The sequence below is a fragment of the Girardinichthys multiradiatus genome, chromosome 2, assembly GCF_021462225.1.
Source record: "Girardinichthys multiradiatus isolate DD_20200921_A chromosome 2, DD_fGirMul_XY1, whole genome shotgun sequence".
Lineage (NCBI taxonomy): Eukaryota > Metazoa > Chordata > Actinopteri > Cyprinodontiformes > Goodeidae > Girardinichthys > Girardinichthys multiradiatus.
In genome coordinates this window covers 25900531-25926243 of record NC_061795.1, presented here as the reverse complement: position 1 = coordinate 25926243, position 25713 = coordinate 25900531, and the positions used below count along the sequence as shown (strand labels likewise).

General features: G+C 38.4%; 1 protein-coding gene across 1 annotated transcript; it reads left to right on the top strand.

Moving 5' to 3' along the window:
- The first annotated feature begins 137 nt into the window (after positions 1-137).
- dapk2b (death-associated protein kinase 2b) lies at positions 138-25713 on the top strand. The gene is made up of 12 exons (XM_047353059.1): positions 138-278; positions 793-964; positions 10898-11119; positions 13163-13301; positions 16793-16922; positions 17012-17060; positions 17152-17178; positions 17264-17416; positions 19058-19103; positions 23231-23320; positions 23441-23521; positions 24770-25713. The coding sequence occupies exons 2-12, from the start codon at positions 888-890 to the stop codon at positions 24845-24847; spliced, it is 1092 nt and encodes a 363-aa protein (XP_047209015.1). The 5' UTR covers positions 138-278; positions 793-887; the 3' UTR covers positions 24848-25713.

Here is a 25713-nt window from a genome sequence, read left to right as displayed (position 1 = left end):
ACAGCAAACAGGTGGTGGTCTTTGCCAATAGCCTGCCTCTATTCTGCTGCACGCTATACTTTCATAACAGCCATCAGTAAAGAGGAGGTTGCGGGGTGGGGGAGGGATTTCTGCAGAAACAAAAGCCTGACGGGGCCAAGAGGGTTGGTGACAGAGCAGCAGAGGAGCCAAAGGAGCAACTTGCTGCCTCAGCTGCTTCAGCTAAGAGAGGACCACACCAGCTGTAGGAGACGTTGGCGCTAATACACATTGTTCCTCTGTTGTTCATCTAACTGAAGGTATGAGTTCAAGTTTTAGTTTGATAGATGGCAGATTGTGAAACTCACCAGAAAGGAAGTTTGTGGCTTTTCAGTATTTTATTTTATATTTAATTTTTTTACTCTATTTGTGTTTGCTTGTAACTAAAAGTGCACCATTTATTTCCACTTTTCAGATTTTTCACTCAAAAAGCTATTAAAGATCTTGTAATTTTAATCAGGTTATGTTGGTGCCAGATAAAATGTTTCACAGCAGAGGCTGTGCCCTAATTATGCAGAAATCCTCTTTCCCTCCTTAATCCTTCTATAATCACAAGAACTAAACATTCCTATTATGCCAAGCTGGACCTTTTATTACAGATTATTCATAGCTCTAGTTATAGTTTTTTATTGTCTTTGCTGGTTTGGTTATGGGGTTATGGTCTTCTCAAATGTAAGGTAAAAGTAGGTGCAGCTGGAACAAGCTGGAACATGTGGTAAAAAAAATTTATGCCTTCAGTCAGAAACTAACAGGAACATCTTTGTGCATCAACAGAGTTGGAACTGTGAAGTTCATAAAAAAGGAAGACGGCTCCAGGGGAGACTGACCTACAGGCTTCTGTAGCACATGTCAAAGGGACTGCCACATCAATGAGGACACCTGGTATGGCGGTATTCAAGCAGGAGAATGTGGAGGACTTTTATGAAATTGTAGAAGAACTTGGAAGGTGAGTTTTTGGCAGAGGAAAGTATTTAAATGCCACTCTGTGTGTAGGTGTGTGTGGTTGAGATCTCTGTGGTCCGCATGGCACAGTGGTCCTCCTGTGTATGAAGATATGCAAGCAGCTGGCCTGTTTAAGGTTTAACTGTGGAGTGTCGCTGTGTCAAAGTGGGTTGGAGTTAACTGCAGGAGATAAGGGTTGGCATGCAAACAAGGTTAAACAGGATGTGTTTTGGATGGTTAATGGTTTTTTTTAGAGCTGATTCTGGTTAGATTAATATATTCAAAGAAAATTAAACTATCATCTGGGGAAATGAATTTACGGAAGTTCTCGGAGAACAATATAACCTCACTGAGGAAGCTGCGTATCTGTTTTGTACTTGCCTGCTGAGGCATGTGCAACAGAAGATAGAGTGGATGTAAACGGAAAGTGACCTCTAACCTTTTCGTTGTTAATCCAAGGATCCACACTGTGTCCTAACGGTTTTTCTTGGCCATTTCCTCCAAAACATCTTTGTCCCGGCTGTACCAGTTGTGTATGTACTCCAAAACAAGAAGAATTTCTAACAAAATAACAATTTTTATGCCAATATACTGTGTATTTAAATGGCAATGGTGCTTAATAGTAACTCTAAACATGCACAGATAGTTTAAAAATCAGCTTTAAGTAAGTAATAACATTGGAAAGTAATTAATGGTTTATGAATAACTGTCCAATCACATGCTGTTTTGTAACATTGAAGGATTTTCCTGTAATGAGTGAAAGCTGATACGTATAGAAAAACAAGAAATTACTCGTCCGCCCTCAACTTTTCATCCTTTGTTACGTTACAAACACAAACTTTAATCTGTTTCAGTGGGGTTTTCTGTTTTAGACCAACACAAAATAGTAATTATTTGTTATGTGCAAAGAAAATTATATATTGTAGTTTGCCACAAGCCATGTAGATAGAATAGAATGGAATAGAGGACTTGTGACTTGTCATTGTCATGAGTACATTAAAACTGTACCAATGTGCACAGAAAAATAAATAAATATATCAAATGGAAAAATAGAAGCAGTTTGTTAAAGGATTAAAACAAACACATTAATACTGATTGCATTATTCCCATTTTGCATCTCCCTGTTCAGACAATGTTGAGATTAGCTATTAATGTTGGATATAAACTGTTTTTTTTATTCTGCTTGTCCTTGCTTTAATTGATCTGTAGCATCTGCCTGCTGGTAACAGTTCATACAGAACCTTACTAGGATGAGAAGTGTCTTTTGTGATGTTATGAGCTTATTAAATATATGGAAAAAGGTGCTCTGGGCAGATCAGATTTGTGGAGGAAAACTAATACTCTGAACACAAAATCCCCTTTGTGAAACACGGTGGTGACAACATCATGATGTGGGTATACTTTGCTTTATCAGGAACAGGGAAACTGGTCAGTTGATGAAAAAGACTGATTGAGCTAAATACAGGGAAATCCTGGAAGAAAACCTGTTGAGAAGCTGCAAAGGTTCAACTTCTAGCACAAATACGATCTTAAATGCAACCAGAACTGCAATAAAAGGATTTCGATAAATGCGTATTTGTCTGTAAGAATGGTCAAGTCAAAGCCCAGACCTAAATCCATTTGGGAATCTGTGGCAATACTTGAGAAATTATGTTCACAGAAGCCCTTCATCCAATTTGACTGGGACTGAGCTTGACCTCTTTTGCAAAGAAGAATGTGCAAAGATTTTAGTCTCTTATGTGCAAAGCTGGTAGAGATATACCAGTGATGGCTAGCATGATAGTGAGAAATGGTTCTAACGAGTATCGATTCGGGGGGCCTGGATGCATATGCATGCCACATTTTTCAGATTGCTGTCATTTTTCTTTCTCTTCACAGCTGGATGATCTACTTTGTGTTTGTCTATAAAATAAAATGCCCACCATAATGTTGACATTTCTGGGTGTTTTCTTACTGGATGTGAAAGTTTAGCTTTGCATACTTGTTTTCTTGTAAGTCTTAAGTGCATTGGTTAAAGATTCATAGGAATAAATAAAAATTGTTGAATATATATGAATCGCTTTTTAAATAATTACATTTCTTTAAAAATCTCTTATGTTACATAATTGCTGACAAAGAAATGCACTGTTTAAACCCTGATATTATCACTTGTCTTTCACTCTGCTCTACGCTTATCTCTAGAAATGTTTTGAAGAGCTCTCATGAGAACCCGAAGTCCTGTGGTGAAAAGCCTCAGAAGTAAAAAAAAATACATTCAAAGAGACAGAATGTGTCACCAGCTCTGATGTATGCTCGCAGGTGTGACAATTTTCCAACCATAGATATCTCACATTGCATACAGTTATTGGTTCATAGCTTTCCACTTGACGAACTGTTCCTCCAGTGTTGGAAAGTTTGAATAAAAATGTCGTTTTTGTGGAGGATCAATGGGCTTTCTGCTCTGTGAGGACGTTGAGCTATTCCTTAGTGCGTATCTAATTCGTCTTTCTACCCTCCTGTTGATGGGTTTTTATACCACTGGGGACCACACGGTTGACTTCTTTTCCCCATAACGCTCTTAGCTTATCTGTAAATCAAACCTTAGCTTGAAGACGTGATCCGTTAAATGTGAGGTACTGTAGATGCTTTGTCGTTTAAGTAATGAGACCTATGATGACAGTCACACTGGTATGTTACCACTTTATAAACGCCGTAACAAAGGCAATTGCCAGATGTAAGATTGGTTAGCAGTGTAAACTATTAGCAGTAAATTCATTCTTGTCATGGTTTACATGTGCCATCTTAAGTTTCTTTCAGTACATTTGATTAATTATTCTTAGATTCATCCTTAACTGTTCAAAACTTTTTTTAGTCTTCCTGCCAAGGAGCTGTAGATGTGAATTAGCTCAAAGTAATTATCTGGTATGATGCATCAAATGGTGACATTTATGTTTGGGTGGTACACTGTCCCTTTTTAAATAAAGCAAAGAAATAACGTTGTCTATATAATTTATTGATTGCTGTTTTGATTTTAAATCATAAATAAAGGTTTAGAGTAAATAGCCACCGCATTTATTATTAGTTGTCATGTGAATGTGCTTATTGCTCAGATTATAATACCTTTTTGCAGTTTATAGAAAACACTGTAAGCTAATTTTAGTTGGACAATCTGTTCAGGTAAAGAATGCAGTCAAATGCTTATCAGACGTGCTAACTGGGGAGCGCTAACCTAGTGATGCAGACTCTACCTGATTCGGATTTTAAAGCTATTTTTTCTAGTCTTCCTGCTGTGACCTGTTAATATTTATTTGCATCAGGCATAAAGGTGACATAGGGTGTGTGACAGCAGTCACTGTTGGACGAGGTTTCACTAAAACTTTAAAGCATGGACAAAAGTATCTTACAGTTTAACATCGTATATTAGCAATTAGCTTGGCTAGCCTTACTAAAGTTGCTGCCTCTGTGTGTTTCCCTGTAAAGTAGACCCTTACCGTTACCCTGGGATTTCCAAAATGCCCCAAACATTTCCAAATCCAGAATGTTCCATGACAAACATGAGGTTAACAATAAACTAGAGCAACATTGCTATGAATACATGAACCCTTCCTGCTATCTGCTGAAAGTCTCTCTCTCACAACCTAAATGACCTGAAACACCTCACTTATACTTAAATTTTATAACTTAATCTTCTTCTCTCAGTAACAGTGTCTACACAGAAGAGCATTGCCAGCATTATGAGATAGAACCTGAATTTAGTGTGTTCACTGATTTGAATTGTCCAGTTTTGACTGGCCCTAAGCAGTAACCGCCAATCACTGGTTAGGGCCAGTCAAGCTGAAGATTGTCTGATGACGGTCACCAGCCAATTTCTTGTCGTGTCTCTGGTGTTAAAATGGTGTTAGAAGAAGTGATGGGTGGCGCTCCTTTAGTTTATTCATGACGAGAAATATTGTGGAACAGCTGAATTTGGCTGGCTTATATGGGAGTAAATATATAGTAGCCATGTTTTTTTCAGCCAGCAACATGTGTGTGCAGCCACATGTGGGGGAGGGGCATTGTTGAATCGCCTTATTTTCTATACAGCAGTATACAGCAAGAGGAAACTCTGCACTTTCTCTAGCATCTCAATAAACCCACTTTAACCTTTGGGACAGTATCACAGATCATTCCAAGAGTTTTGAAATGGTGTTTTACACTTTGGTAAACTGTGATACTGGAAACCCGCCCATGCCTCATGATACCAGACTACTAGCAGCCTTGTTATGGTAGGAAACAGTTGGATGAAAGAACAAACACTTTGTAAGCCCTTGTAATGAAAAAACGGGAGCACCTTTTCTCTTTGCATGCCTAAACAGGAAAAAAAGATATCTAAAACTTTCCTCCTCATTATGAAACCCTAAATGACATCACTATGAACTTAACTGTTCCTTTGTGACAATATCCTGACAGGTTTTACACTGGTTTCTACACTCTGTACTCATAGCTATACCTTTCTGTCATGTTGCAGATCCAAAGCTTTTATCAAAGCTGAAATAAAGAAACAACTCATAGGGACCATCCATAAATCATCTCCTAATAATGTGTTGGGTCACCGTGTACTGCCAGAACAACGTCAGCACAGCTTAGCTGTGATTTTGCAAGTTTCTGGAATGCCTCTGGAGGACTGAAACATTCTTCCATACAACATTAATCCATTTGCTGGTTCCAGTAGTGATTTGCTTTCCAAAGTGCACTCCTTGGTTGAGGTCTGGTGACTGTGAAGGCTGCAGCATATGATTCACATCATTTTCAACTAATTTGCCAATTCTGTGAGCCATTTTATCCTATGAATGTGGGTTTATTGTATGCTTAGGAAGAGATCGCTTGAAGAAATATACAGTCAAAGATGATATTATCTACACTAATGGCTTTGAATTGATTTGTTGGAAAAAGTCAAATGAATTTAATCTTGTTTGCAAAACCTTACAACAGAGCCTTTAATTCCTTTAAAAGTGAAAGAGTAAAAGATTTTTTCATAATTTTCTGCCTTATATAATAATAAAAAACCTCTGAAGAAAATATTGGTCAGTGATGATTTTTCCTACTAATGTTTTGTATTTTCCTTGATTTAAACCTAAAATATTTTTTTTTATTATTTCCTGTGACATTAGGTGTAGACTAGGCACAGGCCTAAAGGTTTGGTTTTTAACCCCACTAAAATTTTCCGTAAGACTGTATCTGTGGTTCAAGTGGTAAGAGAAGGAGTGAGTTTTCTCCAGCTTTCTCTGGCGTTGGAGCATAGTGGGATGGAATGCTGCCCCTCCCCCACCTGTTGCTGCACACACCTGAAAAACGGCAACTGCATTTATCCCTTGCTTGCAAGACAGATGGATATGAATGTTTGTTTTTTTTTTTTTTTTTCATTTTACGAATAAGCGGTAGAAAATGACTGACTGACTGAATTATAATGCTAACTGAAACTGTTTAGTCATACCATGGTTGAACAGCATGCTAAAATTAAATATTTTGAATATTTGTTCTTGTTATTATCTATGCAAAACCACAAATACAGTCAATCAGAGCTCTCTCTGTAACTCTTGTTAATGGGATAATATAAAATACATAATGTACGTATTATTTAAAGCAGCTGCTGTGCAAATTATTACAGGAATCAGAATGTCTGTCTTGTAGCATCGATATCTAGAGAAACACAAGACAAGGTCACGTAAAAGAAACTAACTAGAGACTTATTTTCAATTTGAAAGTTACAGATTACACTTGTTAGCAGTAAACAGCAGCAGCAAACATTTTAGACGTAGATATTTTGAAGAAACAAGAACTCACATATGGCTGCAATGAATCCTCTCCAAAGGGATGTACTGTATCCAATAGATCTTTATCCCAGACAGCAGGCATGTATGTGTGTGTGTGAGGAGTAGGATGAGAGTTTGTGTAGTTTGCTCTGGGATCCAGACATTTGAGTTTGAAAAAAAAACAAACATGGTGACCTTTTTTGCATTCCTAAAGTTCCCGTTTGACAGAGGTCGATTCACAACTAATAGTACCCAGCGCTGCAGCTCCTTGGATAATTAATGAACACAGTAAGGACCCTTTGAATTTATGAATATATTTAGGGTGTAGAACATTAAAAAATGTCATTTATATAGGAAAAAGGTGACTGATTATCTGCATTTTGTGTTGTCAGGCCCATTAGAAGATATTGTTGTGCCTCCCCCTTAACATTTGCTGTGCAGATCACAGAGATGATCAGTTTAGGACTATGAATCAGCCATCATTTTGACTGTCAGTTGAGAAGCGCCTTTAGATATTTGGTTGGCGCCGCTTGTCCAAGCGTTCTCCCCACCTTGTCTGTGGATAATGGCCGTCAGCTGCTGGAAATGGAAACTCTGGAGGGACATTGCACTTCCAGCCACATAGGCCGGCTTACACATGAAGACAGATGACACGCCTGGCCTGTTGTGAAAAACCTGTGGCAACATCCTCTCTCTGCTGTTACTCTACATTTTGTAACCACACTAAAGCGAAGCCTCTTTGCTCACACCTAATTCGGCTACTGTCTCATATTTTAGTGGCATTGATCATCTCAAGCTGCTTCACTTTGAGGGATTCCTGGGATTGCTCTCCATGTGAAAGTTCCTCTCCTCAGGCTAGTTGACGCTTCTTTTTTTGCAAGAGGAATTATTTCCCTCCTCAGTTCACATATAATGACAGTCTTCAATATCAGGGTCAGCCTTTCATGGAGGGCTCAGGGGTGGAGATGCCCTGTGAACAGATCATACAGAAGGAGTATTTGAGTTTCAAAACTGCTTTAGCCCACACCCACCCTCTATGTGGTTTTCTCTCCAATGTGTATTCAACTGTTTCTGGGACATTGCTGCAACGTATAGCCTCACTTTCCTTTGTGCTCTCTGCTGAAACATGTCAACAAGGAATACAACCCTACTGATGGCTTTAAGAATTTCATAGACTTCCTGAGGGTAATCTGCAATGAAAAAAAACAACTGATGAAATGCATTCCTTTTAGCTGACTCGCAGGTGAAACACCTGTTAACACATTCACCTATCGGGCGTGGTGCTGGTGTTGTAGGCGGGTTTAGCGCGTGACCCATATACAGAAGCTTCAGTCCTCTATGCTGCCGTCCCAGGTTCGAGTCTCGGCCCCAGCAACATTTGCCACGTGTCCCCCTCTCTCTGCCCCCATTTCCTGTCTGCCTACTTTCAAAAAATACTGAAAAATAAAGGCCACTAGTGCCACAAAAGAAAATAAAAAAAATAAAAAACACATTCACCTATCCAATGGCATTCTCAGCCTTGGTGAATCAGTTCAGTTTGGTTGCTTTTTAAACAGCAACCCAACAAGACTTGGACTTTTTCAGTTTGTTATTATATACAAAAAGATCATAAACAAGCGAAATTAACAATCATTCTTTTACAACTAGCTTTGTGTTATTAATGAAAGCCCGTGGTTTGACTGTGCATTAACGTTTTACTCAGAGGTCAAAATTCACAAGGTCCAAGTAAAACAAATGGGGTAAGGGAGTTACCGGAAGTAAAAATACGAAGTGGGAAAGTCGAGATGTTTCTCACCAACTCCAACCCCATAATCCAATATGGCTGCTATCTGTTTGAAACATAGTAAAAGCTGCAGTACTAAACTGCTTATTTGCACTTCTGAAAGTTTGTATCTCATTAAATTTTTAACACACATTGAACTGTGCAACTTCTATTAGTGAACATTTACCTTTAGTGTTCAAATATATAAATGCAAAGAAGTACACTATTATCAGCATGTATTGCTAATAGTTAGCCTGTCAATGAGCATCGCAATAAGCCTTTCCCACTAGTTTTCTAACTTAGAATATTTTTTAGTCGGGCTTGACATAATTTCCATATCAAAGTTGTTCCATTGGAGATAAATGGAACACATTTTAATAGGACCTGTAAAACAACATGAAGTAGGATAAAATATCTAAAAAAACACATCATGCCTTAATCTTAAAACATTCAAGAACTGATGGGAAACAAAGTCCTTGTTATTAAGTGCGACTGAATTTAAACAATTAACTGGGACAAAATTCCTCCACAGAGATGTAAAAAAGTCATTGCCAGTTATTACAAATGCTTGTTGCTAAGGGTGACACAATCAGTTATTAGGTTTAGGGCAATTCGTTTTGGGCAATGGGTCAGGCTGGTCTGATTCGCTTTTATAACCTAATAAATAAAAACCCTAATTTGAATAACTTTTTCTTGGGTTATCTTTATTTGATAAACAGGTAAGTGTCATGATCGGAAACATTTATGTTTGACCAAAAAAACAGCTGTAACAAAAACATTCTCTAAGGGCGAAAGTCATATTCATAGCACTATATTTCCAGTCGTTTTCTCTCTTGCTCTTTTGTTTGCTCTTTCAATTTTCACTCACAAGTTCAAATATTTGCAGCATTTTGAGGTCACCACATCCTCTTTTGTTCACATCTTTACCAGTGGAGCCACTATGTAGGGAATGGTGGAAGATGTACCCACATGTTTGTTTAAGGTGTCATAGCTGATGTTGTATGTTAAAGTGGAAACCAAGGAGGACCAGGGAGAGATCAGATTAGGAACTCAATGTATCTCTCTAAACGACTGCTGGAGTCACCCAACAGCCTTCTTACATTTTCCTGCCAGTAGAACCCATGTTTCATACAGAAATAACCATTTTTAGACAACAGTTTCTTCCTGGATATGAGAATCATACTAAATGAAAAGCATCCCTGTAGCTGCGACAAAGAACACTTTAAGGTCAAACAGTCAACAGGGTGTTTCCAAAAACACTTCAAAAGCACAGGGAGTAAAATCTGCTGGTCTGATGAGGTAAGAATCGTGTTTCTCAGAATGACCGATAACATGAGTGGAGGAAGCAACAAGCCTCATCTAAATAATACCCCCACTTCAGTCAAGCATGGTGATAGCTGCCTCATAATGTGGGATTGTATGGCGCTAATGGAAAATCGATGAGTCAGAATGATGGATGGAGAAAAGGTAAAGTGACAAAACACAGGAGTGTAATGTTGTCACTTTTCATTATTTTGCCTGCTGTGAGGTGTCGGTCAGGCACAACATCTCCAAAGAAAATGTCTGGTTACTAAATATTGTGTAACAAAGGGTGCATGTTTACCCTAAACAGAAATGATCTTATTATGTGTGTTCAACGTTAGCAAAAGACATGAGCAACACACTCATGTACTCCACTCATATTTTCTGTGACCTGACAATAAAGGTTAAGTAACCCAGAGGCTTGTTTTCCCAGTCTGGATGTATAGAGTCAGCCGGTCCGTCCACAGCTGCAGGAAATAACTGAGGCTGCAGGAGTGGCAGTACGCTTCACTCTAAGGATCCTCTGAAAACAAAGTCATAGAGACTTCCTATTTATTGTTACCTGGGTGTTGTGCTGGAAAATGTTTTCAAACGTCTAATTCACTTTGTCTGTGGGGCATTTCTGACCGAAAAGACCTTAAGAATGCACGTGAAAACAAAAGGAAGAGGAGCAGTAAGCTAATTTATTAAGGGTCACACGCAAGGCTTTTACAAACACAACAAGAACACAATGATCCATTTGTGGATAGTCTGAAAGCGGCACCTCTGTTGTGAAGTTTTCTGAGTTTTTGGGATTCTTTCAGTAGACTAAATGATGGGAAAAAAGAAGAGCTTTGGCAGGACATTGGATGATGTGGGAGGCCAGAGGCTCCATCCACACTATCAGCCAGGCTGATTGTTCTCTGTTTCATCAGGAAACAGGAAGTAATGGACTATAACAAAATATTTGAGATATTTTGTACACACAACTTCCTGCTTAGTGTCCATTTAGATATGTCCTGTTGTCACAAAATTACACCTGCACCAAACACTAAACTGGTAAAACTGCACATTTATCACAATAATAATTCATAATTTTGTCTATCTCTTTGATTGTTTACAGTGGGCAGTTTGCAGTTGTCAAGCGTTGTAAAGAGAAGAGCACAGGCACTGCATACGCTGCCAAGTTCATCAAGAAGCGCCAGAGTCGGGTCAGCAGACGGGGTGTGAAAAGAGAGGAGATAGAGAGAGAGGTTGACATCCTGCAGCAGATCCAGCACCCAAATATTGTAGAGCTGCATGACGTGTTTGAGAACCGCACAGATGTGGTGCTCATCCTCGAACTGTGAGTGATTGCATGAATTATTTCTGCATTTCAAGGTAAAGTAAAAAAGACTTGAATACTTTAAGTTCCTTAATTAAATACATGTTGAGCTTTTCCACATTTTGTCACATTACCGCGACAAAGCTCAGTGTATTTTAGTGGGATTCAGTGCACTAAACAAAATCCATATTAATGCATATTTGGAAGAGGGATGATACGTGGTTATAAGTGTCTTTCCAAAATAAATCTGAAAACTGTATGGGGCATCTGTAAACTTTTTTGGTGCAAAGCTTTGCATGGGAAATATTTGCCCATTCCTCATTTCAAAATCCCACAAGCTGAGTATGATTGGATGGAGAGCATCCACCAACCACAGTTTTAAGGTATAATTCAGAACCCAGGTTTAGGCCTGGGGTCTGACCACATATATACATTAAATCCAATCCTGGTTGTATTTTTGGGCTGTTGTCCTGCTGGAAGGTGAACCTCCACCCCAGTCTCAAGCATTTGCAAGCTTTAGTAGATGTTCTTTCAGGATTGCGTTCTGTTTGGCCTCATCCATCTCCCCATCAACTCTGACAAGCTTTCCTGTCCCTTTTTAAAAAAACTATCCCAACAGCATGATGATTCCACCACCATGTTTCATTGTGGAGATGTTAGTTTTCTGTCATACATAGCATTTTGTATATAGACCAAAAGGCTGAATTTTGGTCTCATTTGACCAGAGCAACTTAATCCACATGTTTGCATTGTCTCATATAAGGCTTGTGGCAAACTTTGAACAGGAATCCTGAAGGCAATTTTTCAACAATCTCCTTTTTTTGCCACTTTCCCATAAGGGCCAGATTCCGGTACTGAATGACTAATACTTGTCCTGCAGATAGATTTTCCCACCTGAGTTGTGGATCTCTGGAGCTTCTTTAGATTTACTGTCTGCTGATTGCCTGATTAATACTTTTGCCACCTGGCTTATATGTTTAAGTGGACAGCCATGTCTTGGTTGGTTTGCAGTCATGCCATTACCTTTTCATTTTCAAATGATGGATCACACAATGCTCTGTGCAATATTTTAAGCTTGGGATCCACCTTTCTGCTGTGTTTCTTGGTTTTCATGTTAGTTTTTGTTCACTAATATTCTCTGCACATATTTTAGCCTTATTCTATGAAGGCCCTGAAGCCTTCACAGAAAAGCTGCATTTATACTGAGATTAAACTGAAAACAGGTGGACTCTATTTACCAATCAGGTCATTTCTGAAGGAATCCCAAACCTTATTCAGGGGTATTAGAGTAAACGGGGCTGAATATAAATGTATGCCACACTTTAGATTTTTATTTGTCCACGTTTTTGAAAACTATGGCTAACTATACTAACACTTTGCAGTTATGCATGATGTTGTGTTGGTCTGTCACATAAAACCGTAATACATTGATGGTTGTAAGGTTTTAATGGGACAAAATGTGGAAAAGTTCAAAGGTTCACCGATTTCAGAGCATTTTCTCTGAAACTTCAATCCTAAGCTAAATAACCAGTAAAACTCAACGGCCTTGAACCCGGGTGCTCATGTTCTTGTCAGCGAGTTTGTTTCTGTTCACATAAACTGTTTGCTGAAGCTGTTGTTTGTTCAAAACCTTTGCCTGGGAAGGGATCATGTGTATCAGATAGAACCAAATGGCCTGACAAAGAAAATAATGCTTGTGCCCCAGCAGGCCCCTTTTGTGTCCAACTAGGGCCTGGGAAAATGCAGGGCCTAATTAGGACCAGAGAACACCCAATCCAATTATTGTTGAGTGACTGACAGACTGAACTGGTTGTTAGCCGCAAGATGGATCTCTATGCTTTTTCATTAGGTTTATGGAGGGAAAACAGTGTTTCATATGTAGGGCGAATGTCTCCAAACAAGCCTGAGTTGATACAACAAACATACATCCTGTATCTAAGGCACCCAGGGGTTCTGCATCCAGCTCCTAAGAGCCCACTTTAGATAAAGGAGTGGAGAGGCCCTTGCTCTCGATTATCTGAGCCCACAATAAGCAAGTGTGTACATGTCTGTGTGTGTTTGCAGGGTCTCCGGTGGGGAGCTCTTTGATTTCCTGGCTCGGAAAGAGTCTCTCAGTGAGGAGGAGGCCACTCAGTTTATTAAACAGATACTAGATGGGGTGCAGTACCTCCACTCGAAGGGGATTGCACATTTCGATTTGAAGGTATGGTATGTTCCATTAGTATTAGGTTTTTCCTGAGATTAAATCATTTCCTTTAACAAGATTCAAGGGGTTTAAGTAAGATCATGGTGAACTTAGAGTTAAATTTAAACAGCAGGTCTCGAATGTTTCTGAGTTATTTTCTGTTCTGTTTTTTTTTCTGAAGCTCCTTTTCACTCTTTCACTCAGAATACAGATTTAGACTTGACTCAGGCATTAACCTTCGCATTATGACAAGTTCAGCTGCCCCTTCATTTTATGTGCACATTCAGAAAAGCAATGCTGAACTGACCAGTAAAAACATTTGTCACTGAGTTGTTGCAATGATTTACAGCATTGCAAAGCATCACTGTAGAGTCTGGACTTCTAAAGGGGCACAAAAGTACACTTGAAGTAAGATAAATTAATAGCTTTAAAATATTCCTACATCAGATTTTTGATTAAGAGGTTCCCCTGGTTCATTTAGTGGGTGGGAAAAAATTTAAAGTAACTTTCCAAACATTGCTCATCTGAAGTGACTTCAAAAGAATGATATTCAGCTTTCTGTGGAATGAAAGACCTAATATACACAAACCAGCTCTAAAATTATGACCACTTGCGGTGGAACATTTGCTGACTTTACCATTCTGACCAGTCACTACATAGGCAAAAAGCACTTGTTGGCATATTTTATATCCTCTAATAATTTTTTTATTAGGTTTCTGTGGATTGAATTTGCTTTTTCCAGATGACATGCGATCTTGTTAGAATATTATCTGAGGAGCTCAGAATGTGTTCCCTGAGTCCTATGCTCTTTTCCAGAGGAACCATGGTTGTTCTTCCTGGGTTGTCTTGCTAATTTAAAGGCATGTAGAACATTGTGAAGGACCAAGATAAGTTAGTGGTGACTTAATATGCATTCATAGATTTTGTGGCCAATTTCTGATCTCTGGTTTTGTAACACTGTGAGTTGCTGATATTTAAATTTAAGCAAAACGTTTTTTGTTAGACCTCTTGCCATGATTGGCCATTAATTATTTTGATAATGTGAAACAAGGTTTTACTAATATTTTAAAGCAGAAACAAACTTATCACAAAATTTTGCATCTTATTTTTAGTGATTACACAGTTTAGAGCTGCTAGTAGTACTAAAACAGTACTATCTGTACGTATTTCAAGACAATATAGACCCTTACCTTAAGTCTGAGAGTTTCAAAAGGCTGCCAACATTTCCAAATCGAGCATGTTTTATTACAGAATTTGAAAGGTCGAAAAGATAAAACAGCAACCTTTGTGTACTGTGCTCAGCCTTCCTGTTATCTGTTCTCTCTCGATGCCTGAATTACCTCAGACATGTCTCTAAATGTCCTCAGACTTACATTTTTAAACTGACTAGCTCAATTTGAGTCGACGAGTGTCATTGTCTGATTAAGTGGTAGCACTCATGATGCATTTACAGTTTAGAAGTAGAATAGGTGTTTTAGCTTCTGAATTCCCGCTTCCTGGTCAGAGCTGATCAAGGGCAAAGTCAATCGATTACAATCACCAGCAGATTTCTCTGTGTGTCTGTAGCCATGACTCTGAAGAGTAGTTGCAATGGCTTGCCTTACAGGTCTACCTACTGGTCATTTTCTGAGATAGTCTAGTGCATAAAATGGGTTTTTTGGGGTGTTAAATCCTAAATAATAACAAACATTACCTAAATTGCACTGGTCTTTAATTGCCAGTGGATTTTCTCTACCATGCACAGCACTCTGTATCTCAGCCAGAGGAGACATTACTTGTCTGTCTTCCTAAATCCGTCTAAGATGGAAAACACAGGACAGTGAAGCAGCATAAAACATACGACACGGCCTTTCATTTGTGCTCCCACAAACTTGCACAGACACACCTTTTTAAAATGAAACTTGGCATAAATCACTTCCAGAGTTCCAGTGTTAATAACTGAACTAACTGAATGACATCTATGTTTGAGATGCCTTTGACATAAAGATGGAAATACATCGCTGAAAGTGTTTAGCCAGTCTGAAACATGTAATTATACCATCCCAAAGATTTTACCTCACAATCAGGGCAGTTTGGGACATACAATCAGTGGCGGTTTCTGCTTGAATGGCATCCTGGGCGAACCCCTCCGTCTCCACCCCAACAACAATCTAAGGCAGTCATAATGCATAAAAGCTTAGCTTTGTGCTTTAACAAAGAAAAACAAAAAAGGTTTTATATATCTCAAGCTGTGTTTTAAGGAATCTCTGGGCAGTGTAGTAATCCAGTTCAAAGCATTTTAGGTTTTTAACTGGAAAAAAAACAATGAAATAGCTTTTTATTAAAGCACCAAACTGGGAGCTGCAAATCAAAAACCAATTTGGGTCATCTTTAATGGATAAAGTCATTTTTCATTACAGTGCACAGTGCATAGCTCTGGGGACATGCAAACAGGAAATAGTAAACTAGTTTGGAAGCAGCTGACACGTAATGTTTTTTTAAGAGAAACTGTCAAGTGCTCGGGCCACACCTTCTGGTTTACTACCCCGGGCTGTGAGCCATATTGCCCATATGAAAAAGCACCACTGCATACGATGGCTCTTCAGTTTGTAACACAGGGATCCACTACTTTCTCTTTGTAAAAGCATGTTATTAGCCAACATGCATCAGCAGCTAAAGAGTATTTTATGAAAAGGATGTCTGGCTACATGCAGGCTCTGCTCAGGAAATCAGGAAAAGCCCCTTCAACCCAATGCTTCCACATTTTCCCTCATTCTGCCAAACCCTGGATTAACAATGTTAGCTTATCCTTAAAATTTTGTATTGCAGCAAACAAACAACATACCTTGATGTTACATTTTCCAACACATCACTTTTAAACAAGTTTCCTTTTGTTTTCTTTCATTCTTGTTTTGATTAACATTGAACCAAATGTCTTTTACAAATTCCTCCTTACTAAAATGTCTAGAGATGTAACAAACTATCTTGTTTATTGTATTGGTTGGCTGAAACAGAGCTGGTCTGAGCCACGTTTTTTTCCCCATGCGTAAGAGCTGCATACAAACTCTGGCATATGTGACACAAGCCACAAAAAATAAACGTGTTTTGGATCAGGAAATATTTGCAAAATTTGACCAAAATTGTATCAAATTACTCAACCAACTTTTACTGGCATCCTTTGCGGAAAAGAAGCATACCAAAAAGCCCACTTGTTCATTCTTTTCTTTTGTTTGTGCATTTAATGCATAAATCTTAAACATGTCCCTGTGATGATATACATCAAATTTAGCAGTGTGGCCTTACTGTTATTACTTGGTGCAAAGCTGCAGTACGCTATTGGACACAAGAACGTTTAAAATCTTTTTATATGTGTTGCTCTAACACAGATACCAGTTTTTCTTTAATGCATAAAAAAAAAAGGCAGTTTTACAAGGTAATCTGAGCTGAATACCTATTCTCTCATTATACAATCTGGGGAGCAGAACAAAAATCAGCTGACAAATCTTTGCTTTGTTGTGTTTATGCTGCAGCCTGAAAACATAATGCTGCTGGACAGGAGCGTCCCTCTACCACGTATTAAAATCATAGATTTTGGACTGGCACACAAAATAGAACCTGGGGTAGATTTCAAAAACATTTTCGGCACGCCTGAATTTGTGGGTAAGCTTATTTTTGAAACATTTTTGCACTCAAATGTCGTTTGACCTTCTGCTTCCTTGCAAAGTTAAGTTTGCTCTGTTTATTTTCAGCTCCAGAGATAGTCAACTATGAGCAGCTAGGACTGGAGGCAGACATGTGGTAAGAGCCTCTAATTATGTCTGACCCTGCTGGCTTCCACACAACAGGCCTCTGTGCATAACGTTGGATTGATCTTGTGCTGTTTTTACAGGAGCATCGGAGTCATCACCTATATACTGTGAGTTGGCACCTTAATGAATCGGTGGGGATTATGCGAACAGGGTCTTGGTCAGTGTGTGAACATCTCTGTGCTGTTGTTTCAGTTTGAGCGGCCTCTCGCCTTTCCTCGGTGACACAAAGCAGGAAACGCTGGGAAATATCTCAGCAGTGGACTACGACTTTGATGAAGAGTTTTTCAGTAATACCAGCGAGCTGGCCAAGAGCTTCATCAGGCAGCTACTGCAAAAGGACACGAGGTAAAATAATGTAAAACAGCTGAGGGCCAGAGGTCAAGCCTGACAATCTAACATGTTACCGTAACGGGGATCTGGTGCTGAACACCAGTCTAGATTAGTGACATACTGGGCTTTGCCACTTTAATGACATCAAATTTTTTCATGTTACAGCTACAAACTTTTTTTTATGTGACACAGAATTGTGCATAATGGTACAGTGGTAAAAATGATACATGGTGTGAAAAGTCTTCTATAAATGAAAATCTGAGAACTGCGGCATACATTTGTATTCAGCCTCCATGAGTCAATACTTCGTAGAACCCAACTTTCATTGCAATTATAGCTGCAGGTCTTTCAGGGTATGTCTGTGCCATCTTCTCGCATCTACACTAAAATTGTTTCCCCTGTTTTTGTAAAATAACTCAATATCAGTTAGATTGGATGAAGAGCGTCTTTAAACACAAATTTCCAAGTCTTGCCACAGATTTGTCGTGTGCACGACTAATAATGGAGTTGCCCTGTCAATACAATATATTTTCCCACCTGAGCTATGGATTTCTGGAGATCCTCCAGAATCAACATGGACCCCTTCTGCTTCTGCGATTATTGCTCTCTTTGTCCATGTCAGTTTATTTGGACATGTCTTTGTCCTCTTTCCATTTCCAGCTGAAGAACTGAACAATTCTCTGTGAGCTGTTCAAAGCTTTCATATCTTACCTCTACTTTAAACTCCTCCACAACTTAATCCCTGATCTGTCTGTTGTGTTCCTTGAATTTATTGATGCTATTTGTTCACTGATATTCTCTAACAAACCTCTGAGGCTTTAACCACACAGCTGGATTTATAGTGAGATTAAACTACACAGTGGTGGACTCTATTTATGGTGTGACTTCTGAAGACAAGTGGTTTAAGGGGCTTTTACTTACAGGATATCACACTGAACTGGGCTGAATACAAATGCACATCTCTTTTCATATCACATAAAATTTTGTAGTGGAAAAAATGCAAACTAAAATCTGAATAGTCAGATTTGCACTTGTATTCAGTCCCCTATATCCTGATACCTATAAATAAAATCCAGTACAACTAACTGCCTTCAGTAGTCACCTAATTAGTAGAGGCTGCCTGTGTCTAATGCAAAACCATATGGAACACGTAATTTGAATAAACACCGCACTTATCAGATTGGTATTTGTAAAAAATATCACACCACAACTGGTTCCTCACCACAATTTTGCGCTACTGTGTGATGGTCACATCAAATCATGATGAAATATGTTTTTATATAAGTTAAAAATGTCCAAACAATATAAAGAAATTCAAGTAGTATGCATATTTTTACAAGGCACTATTGGTTCTTTGTTTTTAGTCACCAGTGTGACATTATGTATAATATCAGTGAAACAAACCATGGTTGAACCATAAACTAATTATCACAGACAAAGCAATACGTGTCTATATTTGCACCATGTGACCTCTGCTTCCCAACATCTGGTTCCATTCAAATTAACCTTCGGGAAACCTGATATTCCTGTGATCGTTACATCGGACTGAGCTCATCTGAGGTTTTAATAAAAATCCATGACAGAGCAGCTCACTCTGTGTGTGACAGACTTGTTTAGGTGTATTCACTCAGCTGCTTTTTTTTCTGTCATTTTCAGAAAACGGATGACCATCCAAGATGCCTTAAATCACCCGTGGATTAAGGTATGTGCTGGATTTAGGCTGCTCTGTGGCATGCTTTCTGTTGTTCTTGTCACATCTTATTGAAAACCAAAAAAGTGGGCAGCTGATGTCAAAGGTTATGTCAGGTTAACGGGGTTCCTTCTCACAGGAGAAGTAGATTCATCGTTAAAAGTTCAAAGATGTTTGACTGCAGTCTCAAAGTCCCAGAGTTCACACCCACTGGCTTGTATATGTTTCTGGACTACGCCCCCACCGGGGATATTTATTTCACCCTTTACAACTTACACCCACTTCATCATATACACCCTGAAGCTGTGTGAAAAGTCTCTTTGTCTAAAGGTGACCAAACCAAATTAAATCTCGCTGATTTTGTTTTTGATGGCGAGGATATGCAAAAGTCTGCGACGTTGAGGAAGTCCCCTCACAATAGTTGCTGTAATGCATGTGAAAGGTGTTTTTTGTTTCCTTCCATCCTTCCATCCTGTTTGGACCACAGCATGAAGCCAGGAAACATTACGCACTCATCAAAAATGTTTGCTGTTTTTTACCAATTTCCTGCACTAATCTGCACCGCGGCTCATCTAATGGGGTTTTCACCACAGTGTGAGTTTTCAGGATGCAACTATGTGACTGCCTCTCACTCAGTGTCCCCCCCTTCCTCCTTCCTTTAATCCTACTTAAGTCCTGCAGTCAAATGGAGGAGGATGCTGGAGCTGAGAAGAAAACTGAAAAGTGCGTTAACTTTGAGCGCTTTGCTCATGTGGTGAAGCACATCAGCTTCATGGAGACAGGGCAGCTGAACGTAGAGGTGGCTCACCGCACCCTGTAATGTGACACAGGAGCACTGTTCTCCATCTACAGCGACAAGGAGGGCTGGCGCAAAGCGGAGAGCAAAACTTTGAGGGAACAGCTCTCTGCTTCGAATTTCGTAAAGGGGAGGCCACCATGAGGCAGTTGCAGGAGGACATCAAGGTGATAGATGCAAGTCTAGAGAACATCAGCAGGCTATAATACCACGGGCAGAGCCAACTGGTCATCTCATCAGAGCACATCAGTTTCTGCAGCACCTGCAGAAACTCATGAGCTCTTTGCATCCTGAAGAAGTTTCAAAACAGCAGTCTGGGCCATAAACCAGCTGCTGAGAGAGCTGCTGCAGGAGTCCTGTGGATCCGAGCTGTGTCCAGAGGCCAAACCACCTTTGAAAGACTCTGGTTAATGTAGCAATAGAGTCAGTTGTTTATCCTTGGAAATCCTAACGTGATTTAAAAAAATGGAACCCTAACTGTAAATACCTGTTGCTTCTTGATCAGTTGTTCTCAAACATTTTATAAGGTCCCACCTCAGTAAATCTTATGTTGACCCAATATAGCAGCAGCTCAAAACAAACCTCAAATACAACACAAATAAAAAACTTTCACATCATGAAACATAAAAGGTCAATAAAAATATAAATAAGGCTAAATGGCATATTCAACATAGTAAATCATCTATCAGAACAGCAGCACAACATACATTAATGTTTAAAATTGTTTTTGTTTAATCTCATTCAATGAAACGACTTCCCTGAAATGATTCTGCATTTATGTTATCAATCAGCGTATTTGTCTCTGTATAATATGTTCATGCATTATCAAGATAGCCATAAAATATTATTAAAAGTAATTGTCGATTAGTTTATGATCTTCATATAGGCCAATCAACTCTTCTGAAACGTGACAGATTGTGATCAAACCAGAATCACTTTAAGCAGCCTCCTGCTGAATTATGTTATTGTTTGGAATCGCATAACCACGTTTCCTATGGCAGCCAATGAGTAGATAGAAAACACTTCCCAGGTAGGTATAATTATTGCTTGGCTGATACAAAACGTCCCATGGCTGACGGTCATTTCAGACCTGAGAAGTCCCGTATTAAATGGACCAAAACTGCAAAATGAGCAGCATACTGAAACATTTTAAAACTGTAGGAAACTGACTTTTTTGACTGCTTCTTCTTTAACACAAAACCAAATAGCATTGAAGAAAAATAATATTTATATTTTGGAGATGCCTGTTTAGTTGAAGGATTCAGTTTATTTTCATGTTCAATTTTTATGTTAAAGTCAAAATTGAAATTAGGAAAATTAAACAGAAAGTTCCTTGAAAGTCAAAATTACAAGTATTAAAGGGAATTTTTCATCAACCCCAACATATCCGAACCAATATGGCTGTCGTCCATTTAAAACATATTAACAGCTGCATTAAAAACTCTGGTTTTCAGATGTTTTCATCAAATCTTTGCAATAACCACATTTAGTGAGCATATACAGGGTTTAAAAACCTGTTCTGAGCAACTGGTGAGTCCCACAGCTTCTCTAACATATAACTAGGACATTGTTAAGTTGGGTTTGATGTAAATGGAACACATCAACCACCAATTTTTGTTTATACTATGACGATATTTCCTGCTGCTCTTCTCTTCTGAGTTTCTATTGTTTGAAGCTCACTGTGCTCGAGGAACTCATCTCTGTTAATTTGCTGTAAATAATCAATTCAAAAATGCTTCTGAGAACCTTTAAATGCAGCACAAAGCTGCTGGTCGTACTTGTATTGCAGTTTGAGAACCATGGATTTAGATGACGTTACCAAAGCTAGTTACCGTGTTAGGAGTTTGAAGAAGAACTTTGTGGAAAAAACGCTTTTTTTTTTTGCTTTCCTGATAACCCAAAGGACAAGATGATTATTTATTTTGTTTCTTGGAATATAAATCTACATACAGGAAGCAGTTAGCACAGAGACTGCATGTCTGCACATTTTATTTATTTAAATATTAATATTTTGTTAACTTCTAGAGTAATGATTGTACCAGAAATGTACTGGAGCGGGTTGCATCTGTCACAGCTGGATGTGAGTCTAGGTTTGCATCTATAAACACTCGTGCAGCAACACAGGTTTTATAACCTGGATATATTGTCTTACTGGCATTAAGTTTCCCTATCTCCTCTATTCCAAAAGTATTTACAGCAACACACTTTTGTAATGAAAACAATTCTGCAGAAACGGGCCAATGGCATCTTAGAGTTTGATTTATTATACGTCACTTATTAACATTTGGTCTTGCTGGTATAGAAGTTTTCATATTTGGCTGAACCCTCTTATATCGAAAATGTAATTCAATGATTCTAAATAGTTCAGTAGAAATAGATTATTTGGAAAGTTAAACTATGTTTAGGATACCAGATTTATCATTCCCCAAAGAAACTTAATTTTCTCTGTCTCTTCACAATAACAGATGGGTTCAGTTCATTTTCACTCATTTGTGATCCTTTAATCTTGTCTGTCTAACATTAACCCACGCCAAGTCTCCTGAGGCTCAGCTACCTCCCCAAAAATAAGCTTATCTAATTTCCTAATGGCAGTACCTCAGTACTGCTCTTCTTTACTGACCACTGTAGACATATAGCCCAGATGTAATGATGTACATGTCATCGTAATATTTTCTTTAAGGACAAGTAAACGGAATCTTAAAACGTTTGAATTTTTAGGCAGTTCCAAAAAACAACAGATTCACACATTTGTTATGTTTTAGTTGTTTGCGTTTTATTTAATTTGAACAACTCTGAAGTACTTTTAAAAATGTTTAAAATTATGCAACTGTTGGTTTTTAAAAATGAAGCACAAGATTAAGCACTTTTATTATATGATGTTGTCAGAAATGTAACATTTCAATGTTTTCCTTTTGTAATACCAATTACTTTTTATGGTTATTATTATTAGATTTTATTTTTTACTTAACAGTAGTTAAAGGTGTATTAAAAGATGTTATTTTTCTTTTTTAAGAATTTAAATGGGCACTTTTACCCAGTGTTAAAATTGTTTACCTTTTTTATTTCTTTCTTTTTTTTGGATATTGCAAGAATCCATCATCTGTGATAAGATCTCTACATCTAATTTCTTTCTTTTTTGTTTATTCCAAATAAACCATTTTTCTTTTTTGTCACATTTCCGTGTTTTCTTCTTTCTTTAACCCTGAAATAAAGGTTTTTAGCATGACTCTTGAGTTATCTCAAGCATGCTGTCAAAATTCGACCAGCATGATGCTAAGGGGGAAAAAACGAATAACATTCACAGATTTTCTTTAACATTTCATCCCATGTTGTGTGTCTGTAGCCTCTGAATCCCAGGCAGGCCATGGAGAAGAGGCTTTCAGTAATCAACTTGGAGAACTTTAAGAAGCAGTACGCCAGACGCCGCTGGAAGGTAAAGTACAGAATAAAGATCTAGCTCAGATTAAATCCTTAAATTGTCTGTGGAAAATGTGGCTCTTGGCCAATTTAGTGACTGCCTTGTCTTTTTTTATTTGTCTGTAAATGTTTTTAGCTGTCCTTCCGAATTGTGGCTTTGTGCAACCACTTAACAAGGATTATGAAGAAGGGTCAGAAGCTGCCTGAAGAAGATAAGGTGAGGAATACATTGCAAAAGTTCAGCAGTGGTAGCAGTGCAATATTTTAGAAAAGCTACCTCCAGACTTTGCTGATGCAAGTTAAGAACGTTGCTGTTCTCATTTCTGTGCTGTAGTTTACACAGCGAGGTGCCAAAGAGTTTTGCTTCTGATAAACACTGGAAGCAGAGTGGCATGGCTCACCTAACTTTACAGAAGTCTGTCTAGAAGCACCTTTGCTTTGCAATTTAAAGCCACATCAACAATCTTACCGCCTGTAATTATGATGTTGTTTACAGACGAGCTCCACTGACGAACATGTTTATTAACCTCTTATTGTAGTATCAGAATCTCACACAAAAAACAATCGAAAAATCAAATCCCAGGACAAGACAGTTGTTTTAGCAAAGCAGCAAAGTGTCAATGATGTTTATCATGCCACCTCCACAAATCAACACAGAAATTTTTCACCAAACACAAAATCGCTTCCTGCCATGGCCATCTCAGTCTTCAGACCAAAATCCAATAAACAATCTGTGGGGTGAGCTGAAGAGAAGAGCTCATTAGAGTTGAACCATTCCTTCATTAAAAACATTTAATGTGCTTTTCCCAATAGAGTTAATGTTCTCAAATTAAAGTTTGGTTTTCTCCAAATGTTTCAGTGTGAGATTAGGCTAATGTAATAAAGATACATTTAATTTTAGGCTTTTTATAGATGTTTTCCAGGGATTGACCAGCACTGTATTTAATTAGATATAAACAAAACAAATATTTTTTATAAGGATTTTGATTTTGATTAACGTTGCTAAACTGGAGTGGACAAAAGATACTTCAGGGCATTTGCGTAATTGTAGAGAATTTAAATCTTAAAATGTATCTTTCTGGTTGTAGCACGTTTTTTTGGAAGAGTGCTTTGATGGATTTTGTTACGTTTAGGAATAGACTGTGAAGTACCATCCATCTGATACAAGTCTATCTTCCATCTGCATCTTTCTGGTCAACATCTGAGTGCATACAGACTTTTTAGAGATGTACCACAAATGTTTATTTGGAAAAACCTGAGGACATCTGAATAAATAGATTTGTGTGGTTCATAGGTGCATATATATGCAGCAACAATGCAGAAGCATGCTGTTTGTTGCATCAGAAATACATGAGTTCACGCTATAGTTTTGGATTTTACTCCAAAAAGATCATCCCAACACTACTGCTGGCACAATATCAGTGATGCAAACGTCTTTTTTTTTAACTCAATTGTGTTCTTTCAGAGGGATTGTGAAAGTGACCAAGAGGAGGAAATTCTGAAGAGAAGGCCCAGGACCAGAAAGAGAAGCAGCACTTCCTGAAAGAGTATTAGTTAAACCCTATTTCGCATGTAAAACAATGACTCTGCACCTTTTTTGAGGCACACTCCGCAGCTGTGCAGCAACCGCATGTATTTGAGTTACGGCTGTTTGAGGCGACCTCAGGGTTAGTTTTTGACAAACGGAGCACATTTTCTGCTGCGTCTCACAAAGAGCAGAGACACTTCTGAAATGAAAGTTACTTTTGGCAGAAGAATATGTAGAGCAGCTATATTGTTGACAGTGACTCTTTGTGGGTATTCATACTTGCAAGAGAATGCAGAGGTCTTCTTCTCATGACTGCAGCCTCAAAAGTGCTTCAGCAGCCGTCTGTTGATAGTCACACTTTTTTTTTGGTTTTCCTTCACTGGCTACATGTTGGTGCTGCTGTCTAAAGTATCAAGAATTTAAAATGTTTTGGCCTCCGGAGGATGACAAATTGGTAGCAGATCTTTGTAACCAAATGTTTACACATTATTCTGCACACAGCCCTGTCTGTGCAAACAGTGTTTACCATTTTCCTGTACATTTTGCCAGCTCAGCAATAATCATCCTTAGCCTGTATACAATTCAGAGCCATCTGTTTACTGTATGCTTGTAAATTATCATATATCAGCCACCTTTTATCTGATGTGTACATAAAGATGCCATATAAATCTTTACATGTGAAGCTAATTTTGCCATTTTAAAATGAATGCTATAACGTGATGTATTTATGGTGTAAATAGAGGCTCTGTAGCTCCAACAAATGTCTTAAGTTTACTTCAACCTTCGTCTGGGCTCCTCATAGTAGTGTTCATAGTTTCAAACAAATTTAATGCTATTCTTGTATGAACTGAAACTTGGCTTAATAAAACAGAAAAATATTG